This window comes from Delphinapterus leucas, chromosome 14 (assembly GCF_059928025.1).
Source record: "Delphinapterus leucas isolate spDelLeu-1000000601 "Yukka" chromosome 14, BTC_Dleu_Yukka2, whole genome shotgun sequence".
In the NCBI taxonomy this organism is placed as follows: domain Eukaryota; kingdom Metazoa; phylum Chordata; class Mammalia; order Artiodactyla; family Monodontidae; genus Delphinapterus; species Delphinapterus leucas.
Window position 1 is genome coordinate 12,551,741 of NC_143142.1, and position 20,203 is coordinate 12,571,943.

General features: G+C 48.7%; 1 protein-coding gene and 1 long non-coding RNA gene across 8 annotated transcripts in view; one reads left to right on the forward strand and one right to left on the reverse strand.

Annotated features, from left to right (window-relative positions):
• The window catches only part of LOC149747557 (uncharacterized), a 27,852-nt gene extending 19,871 nt beyond the window's left edge, over nucleotides 1–7,981 (reverse strand). Inside the window, exons 1-2 of one of the 2 annotated variants that reach the window (XR_016387435.1) lie at nucleotides 6,533–7,981; nucleotides 733–4,972 (exon numbers count right to left, since the gene is read on the reverse strand). This is a non-coding gene — a long non-coding RNA (uncharacterized LOC149747557). Of the gene's footprint in view, nucleotides 1–732; nucleotides 5,325–6,532 lie in introns of both variants that reach the window. The other variant, XR_016387436.1, reaches the window with a different exon arrangement.
• Nucleotides 1–20,203, forward strand: part of SPRING1 (SREBF pathway regulator in golgi 1) — a 333,460-nt gene that overhangs the window by 254,905 nt on the left and 58,352 nt on the right. For 4 of the 6 annotated variants that reach the window (XR_016387433.1, XR_016387434.1, XM_022597984.2 and 1 more), the window contains one exon: nucleotides 4,870–4,984. Coding sequence is in view for 4 of the 6 variants with exons in the window: in XM_022597984.2 (XP_022453692.1) it covers nucleotides 4,870–4,984 (115 nt within the window). In the remaining 2 variants the exon portion in view is untranslated. Of the gene's footprint in view, nucleotides 1–4,869; nucleotides 13,087–20,203 lie in introns of those variants that run through there. The other 2 variants (XM_089894214.1, XM_089894215.1) reach the window with 1 other exon arrangement.

Genomic DNA, 20,203 nt, shown 5'->3' on the forward strand with positions numbered 1-20,203 from the left:
CCATGTGTGTCTGTGAGAGATGATTATGTGCTCTGGGAATAAATGAATGAATGCAAGGAGGAATGAATGAATCACCACAATAACCTGTCTTCTGCGGCAGTAGGTGCACAGTCTCCATTTCTCAGAGCAATGGTGAAGTCTGCCAAAATAAATTAACTTTCCCACATCAATGACTCATTTGGCAGGAATAACAGCCTTGCAAACCGAATAGAGAATGGAGAGGGGGGAGACCACAGGGCCGAGGGTGGGATGGGAATAGGAGCTCTGTGATGACTCAAGATAGAAGAAGCAGCTTTTCGTTCTCTCGCTCTCCCTCTCTCTTCCTTTTTAACCAAAAACATATTATCAATATATAAATGTGTACGTTTAAACTTTTGAAGTGGGGGACATAGAGGCTCCAAGCTATCGAGTGGCTTTGGATCTCAGGAGCAAAGAAGGGGGCTTAGATACAGCATCGTCAACCCCTTGCTGAGTGGTTGAGGGTCCAGGGATCACCATGGCTACATCGTGTGTGGCCAGGACAGGCCTCCAGCCAGTGTTCCTTCCTTATCCCAGTGGCTCTGGGTGAGTCCCGGGTCTCCTCGGACACTTGCCCTTGCCCAGCCATTCTCACACCCTGCTATTCTCACACCCTGCTCACGCCTCCTTCAGTGGCTGGGGAAGCTTTAGGGCAGAGGGAGGAAAGATCAAAGACTGAGACCACAGGTCCTAGAAAAGAAGGGACTTAATTACCTGCTTCTCGTCCAAGGCGGGGTTATGAGGAGGCCTCTAGGAGGGGTTCTGCCTGTCTCCTAGAAACCAGGCCAGAGGCAGCAAGCCTAGGATAAAAGAGATTGACGACAGACACAAAAATGAACTTTTTGATCTCTGCAGTGATGACATTCTACCTGAAACGTGGCTCGAACGGGCCACTCAGACTTTCTCCAGCTCCCAGCTGCCTGCAGTACACAATCCATTTTAGACTTGTGGTTAAGACCATGGGCTTTGGGGTCAGAGAGACCTTGGTTGGAATCAGTGCTTGGGAAATTCACTTAACTTTCCCAGCCATTACTCTGTAAAATGGTGTCTTCTTTTGCTAGGGCTGCCGTAACAAAGTACCACAAACTGCGTGGCTTAAACAACAGAAATGCATTGTCTCACAGTTCTGGAAGCTAGAAGTTGGAAATCAAAGTGATGGCAGGTTTGCTTCCTTCTGCGGGCTGTGGAAGGAAGGATCTGTCCCAGGCCTCTCTCCCTAGTGTGTAGTTGGCCATCTCCTCCTTGTATCTCTTTCTACTGCCTTCCTTCTATGTGTGTCCAAATTTCCCCTTTTTATAAGGACACCAGTCACATTGGATAAGGTCCCACCCTAATTACATCATCTTATCTAATTACATCTTTTTAAAAAATTAATTAACTTATTTGTTTTTGGCTGCGTTGGGTCTTCGTTGTTGCACGCAGGCTTTTCTCTAGTTGCAGCCAGTGGGGCTATTCTTCATTGCAGTGCGCGGACTTCTCACTGTGGTGGCTTCTCTTGTCGTGGAGCACAGGCTCCAGGTGCACAGGCTTCAGTAGTTGTCGTGCACGGGCTTAGTTGCTCCACGGCATGTGGGATCTTCCTGGACCAGGGCTCAAATCCATGTCCCCCTGAATTGGCAGGTGGATTCTTAACCACTGTGCCACCAGGGAAGTCCTAATTACATCTGCAATGACCCAAATAAGATCACATTCTGAGGTACTTGGCAGGGGGGCGGGCGGGGGAGTAGGACTTCAACATATGAATTTGGGAAGGACATAATTCAACCCATAAAATATGGGTAGTAGGTAGAACCTATCTCATAGGGTGGTGCAAAGCGTGAATGAGATAATGCATGTGAAGTGCTTAGCCCAGAGCCTGGTGGGTTGTAAGTGTCCCCCAAAAATGGGACCTAAGATAATCATCATTATGGTCGTGGACACTCTTGGTCACTTGCCCAATGACCCCTTCTTTTTTCTTTCTTGATAAATTCCCCTGATGTTGTTCAGATAGCAGTCAGTCCAGGCCCAGTAATGGGTCATGTCTAAATTAGGAAAAAAAAAAAAAAAAAAGGCAGTGTTGTTTCTCTTTGCCAGTAATTTGTTTAGAGGTAGGCAGGTGACCTAGTTCTGCCCAAATAGATATAACAAGAAGTCTTCTATGGGAGTGGTCTTGGAAAGATTTTCTTTCCCAAAGGAAAAAGAATTGCCTAAGAATAGCACATGTAAAAACTCAGTGAATACCTATCAAATGAGTGACTAAAAGAGGCTTTAATAAATAACAGAAACCCAATACAAAATGAGTTAAGTAGTAAACAGTATTTATTAGATTATACAACTAAAAATTCCACAGGGAAAGTTTCAGGCAAGGCTGGATCTAGGGGCTCACACAGTGTCATCAGGCCTGGACTATCTATCTCATGGTGCTATATTATTTCATTCTCAAGTAGATCCTCTTCACAAGGTAGTCTTTGGCAGCTCCCAACTCTGAGACCAATGGACAGAGCATCTCTTCCCCCTCTGATCTTATAATAGTGCCAGGATTAATCCTAACCCTAACCGTAACACTAAATCACATGGACAGCCCTGAACTAATCATTGTAGCTGGGGGAATGCAATGCTCTGGTTGATTAGAGCATGTCTACCCTGTCTTAGTTATCTATCACTACATAACAAATTACCCCCAAACTTAGCAATTTAAAACAGCCCACATTTATTATCTCATAGTTTCCATGGGTCAGGAACCTGGGCACAGCTCAGCTGGGTCCTCTGCTTCACATTATCTCACAAGGCTGCTATGAAGGTGTCAGCCCTGGGTCCACAGTCTCATCTGAAGGCTCAACTGGGAAAGGATCCACTTCCAAACTTACTCAGTGGTTGTTGTCAGGGCTCAGTCTTTTATAGGATGTTGGACTGAGGGCCTCAGACTTTCACTGACTGTTGCCTTGGCTGGAGGTTGCCCTTAGTTCCTCACCACACGGTGGCTTATTCATCAAAGCATGCAATCTGAGAGGGAACTAGAGATCGACTGCTAGCATCACAGAAATCACAACCGTTTGTAACTTAATCACAGACATGACATCCATTACTTTCGCTGTATTCTATTGATTAGAAGCCAATCATTAGGTTCAGCCCACACTCAGGAGGAGGGGATCATACAAAGGTGTGAACACCAAGAGACAGGGATCATGGGGTGGGGGGCAAGGGGGGATCTTGGAAGTCTGTCTACCACACACCTGTACAAGCCAGAGGTGAAATCAGTTCCTCCTGAACTATGGGGATGGAGAGTGGAGGGAGTAATCCCCCAAGGAATATTGGGATGCTTTTACCAGAAGAAGGGAGAAGGGGTCCAACATGGACAAAACAGCAAAGGCCTCTGCAAAGCAACTGAGGACATTTGTGGTGAACACCAAGATCAGGATAAGCGTTATCTACCGGGCTTGTTTCTGAAAGGTTGTACCGTTTACCCTGAATGAAAAATGTCTGGCTCACCAAATCCTCATCAGCATTGACCACTACTGGGGTTTTTTTTCCCCCTTAACTTTGCTAGCTTGAAAGTCTAGGGACTTCCCTGGTGGTCCAGTGGTTAAGACTTCACCTTCCAATGCAAGGGGTGTGGGTTCGATCCCTGGTTGGGGAGCTAAGATCCCACATGCCTTGCGGCCAAAAAGACCAGAACATAAAACGGAAGCAATATTGTAACAAATTCAATAAAGACTTTAAAAATGGTCCGCATCGGGTTTCCCTGGCGGCGCAGTGGTTGAGAGTCCGCCTGCCGCTGCAGGGGACACGGGTTCGTGCCCCGGTCCGGGAAGATCCCACGTGCCGCGGAGCGGCTGGGCCCGTGAGCCATGGCCGCTGGGCCTGCGCGTCCAGAGCCTGTGCTCCGCAACGGGAGAGGCCACAACAGTGAGAGGCCTGCATACCCCCACCAAAAAAAAAAAAAAAAAAAAAAGGTCTGCATCAAAAGAAAAAATCTTAAAAACAACAAAAAAAATAGTCTATACAAATGATTTCCAAGTGTTGTTTGAGGTTGCCTCTCTTGAATAATAGTGGTCGAATCGCCCTCCAGATTTGTTAAATAGCAGCATTTCCTCTCTCACTTTTCTTCAACCATTTAGTACAGGGTTGCCTTCGGAGCCCCAACAAGATTATAAAGTTCCCAGCAGCAAGCATCTGGTCTCTCCAAGGGCACCCAAGCCAAGGTCTCTGCCCCCCTAGACACAGAACAAACGATATTTACCAACCGATGAGTTTCAGGCTTTTCTGATATTTGCTGAGCTCATGATTCTTTCACAAGAGGGACCTTGAATCTACATAAAAATACATGTGTAACTGAAAGAAGCAACAAACCGTGCGGGGTCCACAGAGTTCAGAAGAACTGCAGTTGCAGTCTGCGATTAATAACATTAATTTAGGGCTTCCCTGGTGGCGCAGTGGTTGAGAGTCCGCCTGCCAATGAAGGGGACGCGGGTTCGTGCCCCGGTCTGGGAAGATCCCACGTGCCACGGAGCGGCTGGGCCCATGAGCCATGGCCGCTGGGCCTGCACGTCTGGAGCCTGTGCTCCGCGACGGGAGAGGCCACAACAGTGAGGGGCCCGCGTACCGCAAAAAATAAATAAATAACATTAATTTAACATCACACCTCATCACTTGAAAATAGTGGGTGGGAATTTTGTTTTGTTCTTGGGATAAAGGAAAGATTAATTTTTAAGGCTTCTTTAAGTAACCCTCAAAGAGACGCTAGAGATGAAATTACCTTTAATTGGCCAACTTAGCACTAGTTCTTGAAGGCTCAGGTGAGTGGAATGCGATTTCAGTCTGTTGAAAACTTGACCTTGTCATTTTTTGTCTCTTTCTCTCCCTCCTTTCCAGGCCAAGGATTTACCTACCACTCTTCTCTCTGAATCAGAGACCTTCTGCATGGCTGGCGTCTCCATCCACCTTCAGATTTTACTCACCAAACACAAGGCAGCACCTGGAGGTTGGGGTAGGTTGGAAAGGAGTGAGCTTCTGGATTTTTTTCCTATCTTCAGTAGACATGAAGGTGTATCAGTGCAGTGGAAATGGCATGAACTGGGATCTTATCCCAGCTCCATCACTTTCTAGAAGTTGACCTTGGGCAAATCACTTAGCATCTCTGAGCCTCAACTGCTTCATCTGTTCAAAGGGGATGATTAATACCTACCACAAAGGTTGTGACCGGTGGTATGCAGGTAAAATTTCGATAACTGACTTCCCAGAGGAAACCCCTGATTTGCAGCATTTGCCAATTACAATGGTGTAAATAATTCCGCCATGGCCAGTTTCAAGCTCCCAAAATGAAGTCACTGAATACAGAGTTGGGAAAAGATGTGCAGACGTACAATAGCAAATACCATATAGTATTTTCACCATACAGACATAATAGACATAAAAAAATCTCAAGAGCATAGATAATAGAATAATGCAGTCAATTGATTAAGTGAGGAGTTTTGAATACTTATTTCCTTTGTTTTTAATAGAATTTATTTAATTGTAAATTTATATAATTTCTTTTAAAAAATGATAGCTGTGCTTCTCTGCTCTCTCAGAGTCTATACCCTAGGGGACATGGGGACCCAAGGCTGAGAGAGGGGGAGAAGTCTGCAGGTAACCGAAGTACAGGATGGCTTATTGGGAAATTTAGGACCCAGAATGTGAAGTCGAACAGAATTATTTTCAAACCCTGCCTCCCTGGGTGGGTGAGCTTGGGCAAGTAGCTCATTCTCTCTAAAATAATCCTGTCGCATAAAATAATTATTTTACGCTCATCTGTAAAATAATCCTCTTCTCTTGGGGTTACTGCCAGGTCTAAATGAGGTAACGTAGGAAAGCTTTTAGCACAGTGCCTGGCACATAGTAACAGCTCAATAAACGATAGATGCGCTCATTAAGAATGCGATAATTGTGCTAATGGAAAAGTGTGAACTTCACATCGGGAGCCTGACAGAGGGACAGATCAAGGAGCTGGGTTCAAGCCAGGCGTGAGCAAGCCGGCAAGGGCTGTAGTTTGAGCTGGAAGATTGGGAGGGGGTTGCCTTGGGCTAATGGGCAGCCACACCCTTGAAAGAAAAAAATACCCAGATAGGAACTTGGAGCCTGCCCCTTGCTTTGGATGTTCTCTGTCTGGGAACAAGGGTCAGGAGGGCAAATCAATGAGCTTAAAAAGTAAGAGCAGGCAAACGATGTGAGGCCCTGTCTGCCTTGCTCACCGGGTGGGCGGCAGTTGTGGGGCCTGGCAGCCCACCGCCGTCAGCCTGGAAAATTGTGAACTCATGGTGGTGAGGACAGGAGCCTCCACCACCGGCAGGGCATCAGCCAGAGCTGAACTTGAGAAAAGATCTGTCGCTCGGATAAGGAACAGATTGGGTTGCTCAACCCAACCTGTCCTTGTCACCAGTGACCCAGCCCAATGTCCCCTCTGGCTCAGAAATGCCAGGACACTGGGAGGTGACCAGCTCACATCCTCAGAGCTAAAACTGGGGTACCTGGGACCCTCTCTCCAGAGCTCCCCTACCTGGAGATGGTCCGGGCGGTGCCCACAGGAACTTCGTGGCTCCCGTCCAGACAGGAGGAATTGACTGGCAAGTGTGACTCCCTGCAAAGGGCTGTGAAGATTCCTAAAGAGCTGTGTGCACCAGCTGCCTCGCCCTTCCAGTCTGAGCCTGGGTTTTTCTTAAACAAGAAATTACCAGTTATCGTTCACTCTGAAGCTACACCCAACCGGCTCGTCCACTTGGCTGGCCACCTCTGATCTGCCAACAGATGCAGCCATTACTCACGTTGCTACCCCCCAACTTCCTCTTTCCGAGCTGCAAATATGGTAACAATAGCTTTAACCAAGTACCAGGCATTTCTTGTGTCAACTCATTTAATCCCCACCACAACCAATGAGGTAGGTTTTAATCTATTATCCCCATTTTATAGATGAGAAAACTGAGTTCAAATAAGAGAGCAGACCCATCCACGGTCATCCAGCTAGTAAGCGGCTAAAGCCAGGATTTACACCCAGATCTGTGTGGCTCGACAGCCCACTTGCTGCCAGTAGCCCAGAATGCCCTCTGTTCCTCTGATAAGTTACACCCAGGGCAGGCCAGGACTGGGGTGAGGCAAGCAAAATATAAGGAGGCACTCACTCTCAGGTTCATGCCAGCCGGGACTGGGCCCTGGCACGACCCCGAGAGCAAGTGCCTCCTTGAATTCTAGGTCCTGGGCACCTGCCCCAGCCCTGCCTCTAGGTAAATACCCAGGTTTAGTAGCAAGGTCAGGGCAGCTCCTGGACCGGAAGACCAGGTGTGACCAGAATTTCTTTCTCTCACAATTACACTGGTGGAATTTTCAGACCCCACCCCTGCTCCCGCCCCCGCCCCCACCTAGGGACTCTCAGCCTAGGAAAGGATCCCTGAGATCCCATCTCTCAGACCCCTCAGCACAGCTACCTTGACAGCCTGTTAGCTGGGGGCAAAGGAAGCCAGCGCTTGCCTTCCCTTCCATCTTTCACAACATCTGTCCCCTGCAGAAATGTCCCTCCTGGGTGAGCTCAGCAGTACAGGCTCAGGCACCAGAGTTAGACCTGGGTTTGAATCCTGCCTTCACTTCCAACCAGCTGTGTGATTTTGGACAAAGGACTTTCCCCTCTCTGTGCCTCGATTTCCCCATCCGTAAAATAGGACCAATGATGCATGCTTGGCAGGGTGTATTAGTTTCCTGTGGCTGCTGTAACAAATTACCACCAACTGGGTGGGTGAAAACAGCAATTTTTACTGTCTCACAGTTCCGGAGGCCAGAAGCTGAAAATCAAGGTCTGAGCAGGGCCGCACTCCCTCTCAAGGCTCTAGGGGAGGATCCTTCCTTGCTTCTTCCACCTTCTTGTGGCCCCAGGTGTTCTTTGGCTTGTGGAGCATCACTCCAGTCTCCACCTCTGTCTTCATAGGGCCTTCTTCCTTGTGTCTGTCCTCTTCTGTCTCTTATAAGGATCTTCTCATTGGATATAGGGCCCAACCTAATCCACTATGGTCTCATCTCAATTCTAGCTTAACTGTGTCTGCAAAGACCCTATTTCCAATGAAGGTCACATTCTGAGGTTCTGGGTAGAAATGGATTTGGGGGGGACACTAGTCAACCCCACTGTACAGAAATGGGCCTGACCCTCAGCCCTCAAGCAGCCTTCCCCTCTGCTCTCTCCTACCCCAGTTGGAGGCTGTGATGTTCAATTTCCTGTGTCAACTTGATGAAGCCACAGGGTGCCCAGTTATTTGGTTAAATATTTTCTGGGTACGTCTATGAGGGTGTTTAAGGATGAGATTAGCATCTGGATGGGTAGACTGAGTAAAGCAGATGGCCCTCCCACATTCAATCCCTTGAGGGCCTGAATAGAACAAAAAGGTGGAGAAAAAGAGAATTCAGTCTCTGCCTGATGATTTTTGAGCTGGGAGGCAGTCTTTTCCTGCCCTCAGACTGGAACTTACACCGCTGGCTCTCCCGGGTTTCCAGCTTACAGACAGCAGACTGTGGGACTGCTCAGCCCCTATAATTGTGCAAGCCAATTTCTTATAATAAATCTCTTTCTCTCCCTCTCCCTCTCAATAGATAGGTAGATAGACAGGTAGATATAGATATAGATAGATGTATAGGTATATGTGACATCTGTATCATATATATATTTACAGTTGTCCCTTGGTATTCGTGGGGGATTGGTTGCAGAGCCCCAGCAGATACCAAAATTCAAAGATGTGAGTTTCCTGGGGGCCTAGTGGTTAGGACTCTGCGCTTTCACTGCCGTGGCCCTGGTTCAATCCCTGTTTGGGGAACTGAGATCCCAGAAGCTGTGGTGTGGCCAAAAACAAACAAACAAATGAAACAACGAAAAAAAGATGCTCAAGTCCCTTACATAAAATGGCACAGCACAGAGAATACAGCCAGCCCCCTGTATCCGCAGATGAGACGTCCACAGATAAGGAGGGCCGACTGTACATCTAAATATATATATGGATTTATCTATATCATATCTATCCTACATATAGGATATCTATCTCATATCTATATCTCTACATATAGAACTATCTATATAGATACAATTATAGAGAAACGCATGTCTCCATATGGATAGTTCTGTTTGTTTCTCTGGAGAACCCTAAGACAGAGGCTTTTCTTTCCCCCATGGAAAGAGAAAGGATGCTTCCAAGAGCCCTGTACTTGGACGGGTGGCAGACGTTCCCTGTGCGGGCAGCCAGTTCCCTCCTCATCCCAGCTTTCCTCTCTGGTTTCTGAGTAAGTGTGGAGGAGGGTGAATCCAGGCCAGATCCTCCCCTCATCTGAACTGTACTTTCCATGGAAATGAACTTTCCCAAGGAGGCTCACTGCCCCCTGCTATTCTTCGCCCAGAGGCTGAGTTGACAACCATGTGAGTCAGAACAGGAACACCCTCGCGAGGTCCCGGCTTGTGGAGTGTCACATCCAGTTGTCACAGGCCCGTCGGGGAAGCATGACGATGGCAGTTTGCAGGGGGAGAGCTGCGGGTCAGAGGAGTCCAGTAAGGAGCCCAGGGGCACACAGCTTTTATTTCCGGGGTGCGGGGTGTGGCTTGAAAGTTACGACGACTGCGCTCCACCCCAGCCCTGAGCCCAGGCCGTTCGAGATGAGACACGCTTTGCGCCGGGCTGGACACGATGATTTGCGTCCACCTGCTTCATCCTCATAGCCGCCTTGCGAGGTGGCTGTCACCCTCCGCCTGCGAACAGGGCTCAGAGAGGCTCGAAGAAGGGCTCTCCTGACTCCGGGCTCCGCAGCTGTCAGCGCCAGGGTCCAGCCTGAGTCCGTGCATCCCCGAAGCCCTCCTCCTCCCTCTCCCCACCCCTTCCCAGTTCACACTTCTCTACCTTCCTGATCCTTCCCCAGGTGGGGCAGGTGAGGGAGGAGGGGCTCCCTGAGGAGGGGGCGGGCCTGCTCCTTCATCTGGTCCGCTTTCTGCACAGAGCGAGAAAGCGCCTGGGTGTGTGAGTGTGTGAATGTGTGTGACTGGGGGTCTGTGTGTGTGTGAGCCTGAGTGTGTATGTGAGAATGTCTCCGTGTGTGAGTGTGTGTGTGTGTGTGTGTGTGTGTGTGTGTGGCTTGGGTGGGGGGCAGGGAAGGGACAAGGGTGGGAACAGACATTCCTGGGAGGTTGGGCCAGGGCTGGGGAGGTACCCACCTCCCCCCTCCCTCCCCTCTCTCCGCCTCTCCTCTCCTTTTCCTCCCCTGGCCCATTCCCCGAGGATTCTGTCGGGCAGCCTGGGACAAATGCAGAGAGCGAAGCTAGGGCAGGCACACCGCAGGGGGGTCAACGGGGGCTAAGCCCTCGTCAGGGGTCAGGGCCCTCGTCTCTGCCTCCCCGGGTTCCTGAACGCCGAGGATTACAGCTTCAACTTCTGCTGTTTAATCAGCTGGTAGCAATTTAACCATTACACCCCAGTGAGAGAATCCAAGACATTTCCTACAGGAGGGGGAGAGGGAAGACTAAGATGGGAGGAATGCAGGAAAGGGGGAGCGGTGGAGACACAAAACGGCTTTATTAAAAAGCAAAAGGGGGGAAGAAAAGGAACATGATCTGTAATTTTATCTCAGATTGAAATAGAGCTCCCAGGGCTGGGTGGGGAAGCAGACCCCTGGAGACGCTGGGGTGGGGGAGGCTGAAGGGCTGAAATGGGGAAGGTGGGTGCTGGTTGGGGGCAGGGGCGGGGGACACCAGAGGAGCCTGGCTGTGGGATGTGGGAAGGAGTTTTGTCTCCTGCATTGAGGGGCGGTCTCCAGACCCAAGGAAGGCCCTGCCCCTGGCAAGCCGTGCTGGGTCTGGCCCCTCTGAAACTGGAAACAGCAGAGCAGCTAAGCAAGGATTGATTCACTTTACACCACGGGTTTATCTGTAAAGTGCTTGGAAGATGAGATCGGCAGGCTAGGTGAGATTCTTTATCAAATGTATTTTCATTCTGTAAAAGAACAAAAATCTTCTCCAGCCCACTCCCTTTTTTTCTGGGCCCCAGTGTGCCTTAAATGCTCACACCTCAGCCCAGGTGGCCCTGTTGTCAGCTACTGCACTTGGCCCCCAAACCAGGTGGGAGGGAGCCTCCTCTGTGTGGCTTGATGCGGAGCACTGGGGTACATCTGTGGAAGGGGACTTGGAAGAAAGCCAGAATGGCATTTGGAGCATAGAAAGGGCACCACTTTGAAGCCTGGGGTTCCAGGTTTGAACCCCAAGGCTGTCCTTGGCTGGCTGAGTTAACCGGGGCAAGTTGCTAAGCCTCTCTGAACATCAGGTCTTTACTTTGATTTACAGAGGCCACCATACTTTTTCTACAAAGGATTGGATAGTAAATATCTTTGCAGGCCATGCAGTTTCTGTGGCAACTATTCAACTCTGTCTCTGTAGCATGAAAGCAGCTGTGGACATACACAAATGAACAAGCATAGCTGTGTCCAATACAACTTTATTTACAAAAACAGGCAGCTGGCCCACAGGCTGTAGTTTGCTTTCCCGTAATCTAGAAAATAGAAATGATGATGCTTCTGGGGATCCATTAATTAAACACAGTGTGTTAGCACATTGTCAGGGTCTGAAACACGATGGCTGATTGTCATCCAGATGGGGTGAGCAAGACAGCTGAGACTTCTCTGACCAACAGACTTTCCGCCAACTTTCCATCATTTCATGGCAGGCACGGGCAGATGCTATGATTAAGTCAGTAAAGAAGCCACTAATGGGAGTCTAAAGGGACAAGGGCCTGGACATTAAGGAGCTGGGCTTTGCAGGGTGAATAGGAGTTTTCAGAGAGAGAGGATGTAGGGTGTTAAGGGAAAGTCACTATGTTCCCTTGAGTAGGGAAAATACGTGCATACATAGACACAGAGGCAGGAGGGTCCAGGATGGGCAGTGGGTGTGGGAGAGAAAGGGGAGGGAGAAAGGCAGGTGTCAAATATCAGGCCCCTCCCCATGCCCTACCTTGGGATTGTTCCAGGCTGGAGCCAGTGTTCAAGGCCCGACAACAAAAGGGCTTCTCAGCTCTGCCCACTGACCTTCCCTCTCCATTTCTTCTGTAATGCCTTACAGCCCCAAGTGACGCTCCACTCCTTCCATCCAAAGGAAGCTACAGGGCATTGTGCTAAAAAGCATGGACATTGGAGTAACACTGATGTGTTTTCAAATGTCCCATTGAACATTTGCTTGCTGTGTGGTCTTTGGTAAATGTCTTCACCTCTCCAGATCTCCATTTCCTCATCTGCAAAATAGGGGCTATGACCTCACTTACCCAGCAGGTGTCCTGCTGGAGGATTACATGGGATGAGGAAGGACAGTGTTTCCTGGCACATAGTAAGCACTTAATAAACAGAAGCCATTATTAGTATTACCATGATTACTATAATATTTTATAATTATACAATATTTTATAATGCAAATATACTGCTTTATAATTATCATATATTACCATTATTATTATTATACCTCTTGTGCTCCTCAGCCCCCACTGCCAAAGGGTCTAAATGAGCATGGGGACACATTGGTGCCCAAGACTGGGAGGTCTGGGTGGTGGCCTTAGCCCTTCACTCTGCCACAGGACATGGATTTTGAGCACTTCAAAAGCATCCGGTGGGACTCCCTCATTATTAGTTCAGGGAACCAGGAGACTATGTAGTAGGTGTAGAACACACATCGCTTCCTCCATCAATTACAGCACTTCTGCACAATATACTTTCTCAGCTCCATTTTCCAGATGAGGAAACTGAGGTTTAGTGAGGGCTTAAGTGACTTCCTCAGATTCAAATGACTGTTATAGCATTGGCAGAGCTGGGGTTTGAAACTAAGAAGAGGGCATTCCAGGGCTTCTCTGGTGGCGCAGTGGTTGAGAGTCCACCTGCCGATGCAGGGGACACGGGTTCGTGCCCCGGTCTGGGAAGATCCCACATGCCGCGGAGCGGCTGGGCCTGTGAGCCATGGCCGCTGAGCCTGCACGTCCGGAGCCTGTGCTCCGCAACGGGAGAGACCACAACAGTGAGAGGCCTGCGTACCGCAAAAAAAAAAAAAAAAAAAAAAAAAAAGAAGAGGGCATTCCAAACTCTGGGCTCTTTCTATGTCACACCAAGAGCTCCTCCACCTGCTAAGAACCAGCCTATTCAAGCATCAAACTTGCCATCTTGGTAGGGTGACCAACCATCCTGCTTTGTCCAGAACTGAGGGGGTTCCCGGGTGCCAGACTTTCAGGGCTAAACGGAGCAGAAGCTTTAGGTGAACACAGCTTCCCCCTACATCTTGGTGCTATGGACACCAGGCCCATAAGCCATTGGCCTCCCCAGCCTGCCTTCAAGTGTGTCTGCTTCCTGCCCTGTATTCGGACCCTCTTTCCTCTGTGCTGTGCTGTGTGTGGGTAGAGCCTCCAATGGCTGCCACTGTGAATCCCTGTCGATTTTCCAAAGTGAATTTTTGTGAAATCACCAAAGGGCACAACATCCTAAAATTAAAGCATTAGTTAAAATACATGAAACAGCGAAAGCAATGGAAACAGCTGAGATAGTATAATAAAACCTGTCATTACAGCAGGTTAGGATGAGAAATAGTCCTTGCATTATGCCCCAAAGGTTGGCAAACTGGGACTTCATAAATATGTCAAGAAATGTACGCACAAACGCACACACAGAGATATTTATATAAGAAATCTCAGAAGCAGTGGAAACAGCTGAAATGGTAGAACGATGTGCATTTCGAGTACATAGTGTGCGTTCTTGCCCCGGTTTATATAACACGATCAGGTACATATTGGGGAGGCGGGGTGCAGAGATTCTGGACTCTGCAGAGTGTCACCGGGCTCTGCAATTTTCCATCAAGAGTTCTCTGGGAAGTTAAAAGCAGTCTGTACAAGATCAGCTTTCGGACCCCCGCACCTTTGCCTATCAGAGGTCTCCCTGGACGTTTACCTCGGTGTGTGCAGCTCTCCTGCGCTAGTCCCACGTGACCCCGCATTCCTGCTGCTAATGGGTTCACAGTCTGTTTTGCCATATGGGGGGAGGTAGAATTTCTAACGGGGAAGCCACAAGCCAGCTTCTGCCCACTATTACCCCGACCAGGATTGACTGATACTCATACTTGAGGCCTCGGGGAGGGGACATAAGCAGGGTGACCAACCATCCCTGTTTGCCCGGGACTGTCCCAGCTCTAGCACTGAAACCCTTCAGTCCCAGGCAAACTGGGATGACTGGTCCCCCTACAGTCAAGTCCCAATGTCATTGGCTCTTTCAGTGTTCAACTTCCTTCTATTACCTTTTTAAATCAAAGATGGACAAAGCCAGTGAAATCACCTCAGCCCATTCCTGAGTCATCTTTCCCCCGCTGGATGCAAAAAGGAACCTGTAACTCAGGTTATAAAAACTAGCAGAAAGACATGAATTTTTGGTGTGCCACCAAAATCCTACTGCTGATCAGCAAATTAGCGAATTGCTTCTGGGTTGATCTTTCCGGTGGGTCTTAGTGTCTGTTTTATTTAACTGACGGCATCTGTCTCTGATAGCAGGGCTCTCTTGGAGTGATAAATTGCGTCCATATTTACTCTTCTTCCTAAAGCTAATTGTTGGGGGGTTGTGTTTTAAATACCTTTTTGATGTGCTAAGAGCTCCCCGTGAGGTAAATAAACAGACCGTTAGGTTTCGCTCAGAAGTGTCTGCAGAAGCACCATCTCCTAATTCGTGGTAGTTAATGGACATTAACCTCTCCGGCTCAACCCTCATCCTATAATCATTGTCATTACTTATAATAACATTTTACACTTGTAGGTCAGCTTTTCTTTCTAAGTGCCCGAGTCTCGCCTAATGAGTAGCTTTTGAATCTAAATAATGAAGTATTTGCCCTTCTCAAGTTTCCATGTCTAGGAACAAGAACGCTCTTCCCCTGACCTTTGGCTGGAGCCTGTGCGCGAGTGCACAGACACACATATTCACACTCACGGGCACAGGCACACATGCGTACGTGCACTGGAACACACATGCGCACGCACATACAAACACACACACACCCTCTGAGTTACCAACGGGAACTAATACCACTTGTCATTTCCTTATCTTCAACATGCAAATAATCATGATAGCCACCATTTCTGGAGCGCTTCGGCCCAGTTACTGTGCTAAAGGCACTCAGCATGCGTTTCATTTTTATAGCAACACTTTGAAGTAGATAATCAGCCCATTCTACAGACAGGGAAACTGAGGGTCCCAGAGGTGCAGTAACCTTCTCAGGTTCACACAGCTAATAAGTTACAAAGCACCATCCCAACCCCCGTGACTGTCACCAGGGCCCACACTCTTAAGCCACCAATGACCCAAATGACCCCAGCCGACTCAGATCCTTCAAGTGCCCTTGACCACTGTCCTGGGGCAAATCCTAGTGGGAGAAGAGTGCCGGGAGCCCCTGCTTCTGGGTAGCATTTTGCAGCTCCAGACCACTCGAGACAGTTTGCCCGATTACAGGGGCCAGGAATGGCGCCGACCTTTCTGGACCCAGCATGGGGTTGGGGCAGTCTGGACCCGGAGCTGCCATCTCTCAGAGGAGGCTGAGATGGGCCTGGCTGGACCCTACTGAGCCCCGACCCAGTCCCCTGCCTCCCCTTCTGGAAGGATATAGCACTTTTCCCTCTTCCCAGCCAGGAAGGAAGAGAATGTCTGTGGTCTGTGTCACAGCTGCTACCGCAAGGGAAGGGCCTCCGAGGGACAGAAGCCCTACAGAGACAAGACTATGGCAAAGAGAAAAAGAACCAATCCTCTCAGCATCCTTTCTGCTGGCAGCTTGAAGCTATTTGAGGCGTCAAACGTCCCCCATTTGGTTTCGAGGCAAACGCCACTTGGCTGGGGAGGGGCCCCATTTTCAGCAAGTGTTTTAGCAGAATGCCAGAGACCAAAATTATATGCCTTCCCCTCACGGCTTAAAAAGCAGCCTTCAAGGGGGTTTTGCCCATGTATAATTCAAGAAGCGCCAAAGCTGGAAACTGCAAACTCGGTTAGATTTTCCTTCCCCGGGCGGATCTTTGTCTCAAGCCACAATTGTTTAAAATTGCAGTGTCGCGTGCATGGAAGGGAATGGCTCTGACCCCTTGTTCAGGTGACACTTGTCAGGACCTCCTCATTGAGGAGGCTACAAGAGGACACACAGCGGAAAACCTGAGTGGCTTTGGTCTGCATCCAAAGTTCTTTTTCTCTCTTCTTCTTTGTCCTTTAGAAGAACACAGAAGCATGAAGCAAATAGCAGCCCGGTCTGCTGGAGTTTGGTACTCGGTGTCTCAGAGGCCCTGAGGACATCTTGCTGCTTGGGGGTGGCAGCTTAAATGCCCAGAGACTCTCAAATAACCAACTTGAGCATGTCACCCAGCTCCCACCCAAATTAGCAGGCAACCAAGAGGCCAGGACACTGGGGTCCTCCTGCAGGTTGCTTCCACAGTATGGGCCTCGCAGGAGCTGGCTCTGAATATAATCATAGTTTCCATAACTGAGGGACACGATCACTCAGGGTTGGCAGCCCTCCAGATTATCTCACTTCCTGGGGCATGACAGCAGGGCAGACTCCAGAATCAGGGGATCTGTATTCAAATCTGCCCTGCTACTCAGTGGCTGTGTGACCTTGAGCAAGTTGCTCAGCCTCTCTGGGCCTTCTTTTCATCATCTATAAGATGGAGCTAATAATGTCTGCCTTGTGACGTTGTGAAGATTAAAAGATTAAGTGCTTGCCTGTAGTGCCCAGCTCTGACCTCTCCAACGGGCACAGCAAGCACAGTGCCGCGGCCATGGTACTTTCAGGAGCCCCCCCCCCAACCAAATACTTTGCTTCTTGAAATAAGCAAGATTCATACCTTGAGTGCGTTGGAATAAAGGTGAATATAATTGAAGCGGATTGCATTCATCTTTATAACTATGCAGGGATAAAAAATAATTTTTAACGGGGAAAGGAGCCCACAAAAATCAAGATGTAGCCCTGTTGAGCCCCACGGAGCACATTATAATCATCTCCTGTAAACCTCACAGCCCATGGCAAATATTGTGAGCCGCATTCTAGAGGTAAAGAGTGTGGGACTCAGAGAGGTTTGGTGACTGTCAAGGCCACACTTCTGATAAGCCCCGTTCTCTTCTTCTTAAGTTCCTGCTTTAAATCAGAAGTCACCTTCATACAACAAGGAATAGAAGAGAAGGTTAGCTTGGCCCTGCCTTCGGAAGGGTCACAGGTGGAGCCTTTGCCCAAGTATCCCCCCACCAGGATCTTGGCGCCATGCACATACCACTGGCTCTACTATTCACTAAATAAATTTCTTTAAATTATTTATTGAAATTAATGTATTTTTAAAAGAAAAATGGTATATCTCTACCACGAATAGAAAGCTGGGATCGCTTGCCATAATTTAAAAAAAATACATAAGTATTAAAATTTTAAATGTTCACATGTAGACCACTTAAAATCATCTTGCATTAGGGTTGGAAATATAGAGAGATGAGTGAGGGTCAAGATCATGCAAGTGAGGGTCAAGATCATGCAAGTGAGGGTCAAGGCCATGTGAATGAGTGTCAAGGTCATGTCAATGAGGGTCAAGGTCATTTGAGTGAGGGTCCAAGTAGAATGAGTAAGGATAAGATCCCTGTCTATTATAAATTTTGTTATTTTGTTCATCAGGGATGTTTTTCATTAATCTTATTTTTTTTATATATTGCCTGTATTTATTTTATCTTAATGACTGAGTTTTTTGTCAACCCCTTAAATTTTGGACCAGAGGTGAGTGCCTCACTTGTGTTATGTCATCTGTGTTGCATACAGAAGGAACGTGCTCCCCACTTTGAGAAACCCAGTCCAAGGTCAGTGACTTCCTGGGCCGGTGCCTTGGAGTAAATCAGACCAAGGAACAGTGAATGGAGATGTTCCAGGGAGGCATGGGCAGGGTGTGGAGATCAGTGTGGGCCGAAGTGGTCAGCAAGTGGATTTTGAGAACTAGTTTCAAGGCCGAATTAACTTCCAGGCCTGGAGGGACCATTAACGTCTGCTCTCAGACTCCCCTTAATGGACTGAAGGCTCACTCCTGACCCAAGGTAAACCGTTTACCCCGCCTTCCTCGCTCGCCCTAGGCCTGGTGTTTATAAAGCCATTTGCACTCGCAGGAGAAGGGAGAATGAATGGTGATTGTTTCATCATTAAGTTAACTCTGCGACAACTCAGATGCAGCACAGGGGTGTCCCCATTCCTGTCCTCCCGCTGACCCACGAGTGTCTACTGTCTGTAAATACCACCCAGCGCTGTGAACAGGTGTAAGATCCGGCTGAGTGAGCCCAGGCTGGGGCTGGAATGCAGAATTGTGCCTTGAGTGTGCAGGGTTCTCCAGCTGCAGAGTTCCAAACATTTCACAGGCCCTTTCTAGCAAAGCTAATTAACTTCCCACTCCCCCGGTCACCGGTGTAGAGCAAGGCATAGGAATTATTGATGTGACCAAGTTTCCTAGTAGCTGGTGGGTTGGGGTCACCTTCTTGCACTGATCTGAGGGGGGAACTGAGGACCTCGAGGTATACACATGTGCATGTGAGCACAGGAACATACGGGCCTGAAATCCCACCATTTGATGTCATTAAGCTTGTGGGGAGCTTTCTGCAATGCACTAGGCAAATGCAGGTCTCTTTGAAAGGGGGGCCCCTGAGCCTTTGTGGGTAAATAATCTCACTTGGTTGGGGGACATTCTCAAAGCTAGGGTTTGGGATGCATGGGACACCAAAGGGAAGACAGGAAGCCTGTGGGGGGGAAAGAGATGCTAAAATACATACAGGAAACGTGTCGAGAGTGTAGGAGGCAGTGTGGGAACACATTCGTCCATGGATTCAGCCAATATTTACTGAGTACCTGCCATGTGCCGAGCACTGGGCTAGAGGCTAGGGTTACAGTGGTGAACAAGACGGACAAGGGCCCTGCTCTCATGGAGCTCACAGTCTAGCTGGGAGACAAACCACAATGAACCAACTCCTTATCTCAGCCTCTAAGGCCTTTTATGATCTGGCCCCAGCCTTGTCTCATCTCCTGTCACCCTCCTCTGGACTGCCAAACTCTAGCCATTTGGCTTTCTTTTACTTCTTGAACACACCAAACTCTTTCCCACCCCAGGGCCTTGGTACGTGCTTTTCCTTCTGCTTGGAGCATGCTTCCCTGGATTTTCATATGACTTTCTCCTTCTCACTTCTCAGATCTCATCAAAAACATCACCTCCCCAAGAAGCCTTCCCTAACCACACACATCTAAATTTCCCTTTCTCTCTATGTCACTTTCCAGTCCGTTGCCTAGTTTTATTTTCTCCTCAACACTTATCACCATCCTGGATAACTATTGGTTTCTGGGTTCCGTGTCTTTCTTCTCCATGTAAATGTGAGCTCCTTGGAAGTAAAGCCTTTGTCTAGATAAAGGAAGCAAACAAAAAGTTAATAAGTGATTGTGCTTGTGACGCAGCGAGCACCTCAGTGAGAGAGGATAACGTGGACAGGTGTGGCCTGTTCAGGGCTTGGGGGATGGGGGTGGTCAGGAAAGGCCTCCCCAAAAGGCGCTGTTTAAACTGAAGCCTGCAGTACAAGAAGCAGCTAAAGTGGAAAGCAGATGGGGGCTGGGGCGGGTTCAGCTGAGGAGCGGCGCCTGCAGGAGAAAACCCGAAGATGGCATTTTTTAGTTGACATTTTTCAAGGAACCGAAAAAGACACCTCTCTGGACAGTCAGGCCTGGGTTTGAATTTCAGCTCGGCTACCTCCAGCTGTATGACCCTTGGGCAAGTCACCTCCCTCTCTTGGCATTAATCTCTATCTTTATAAAATGGGGATTAAAATGCCTTCCTTGGGGGCTTCCCTGGTGGCTCAGTGGTTGAGAGTCCGCCTGCCGATGCAGGGGGCACGGGTTCGTGCCCCGGTCTGGGAAGATCCCACATGCTGCGGAGTGGCTGGGCCCGTGAGCCATGGCTGCTGAACCTGCATGTCCGGAGCCTGTGCTTCACAATGGGAGAGGCCACAGCAGTGAGAGGCCCGCGCACCGGAAAAAAAAAAAAAAAAATGCCTTCCTTGAACTGTTACTAAAATAACATAAGATAATATATAGAGAGAGTTTGGTACACAGTTGGAGCTTAATAGATGTTCATTTCTACCTCCCTGCCCTTCACAAGGTTGCTAGGAGACACCC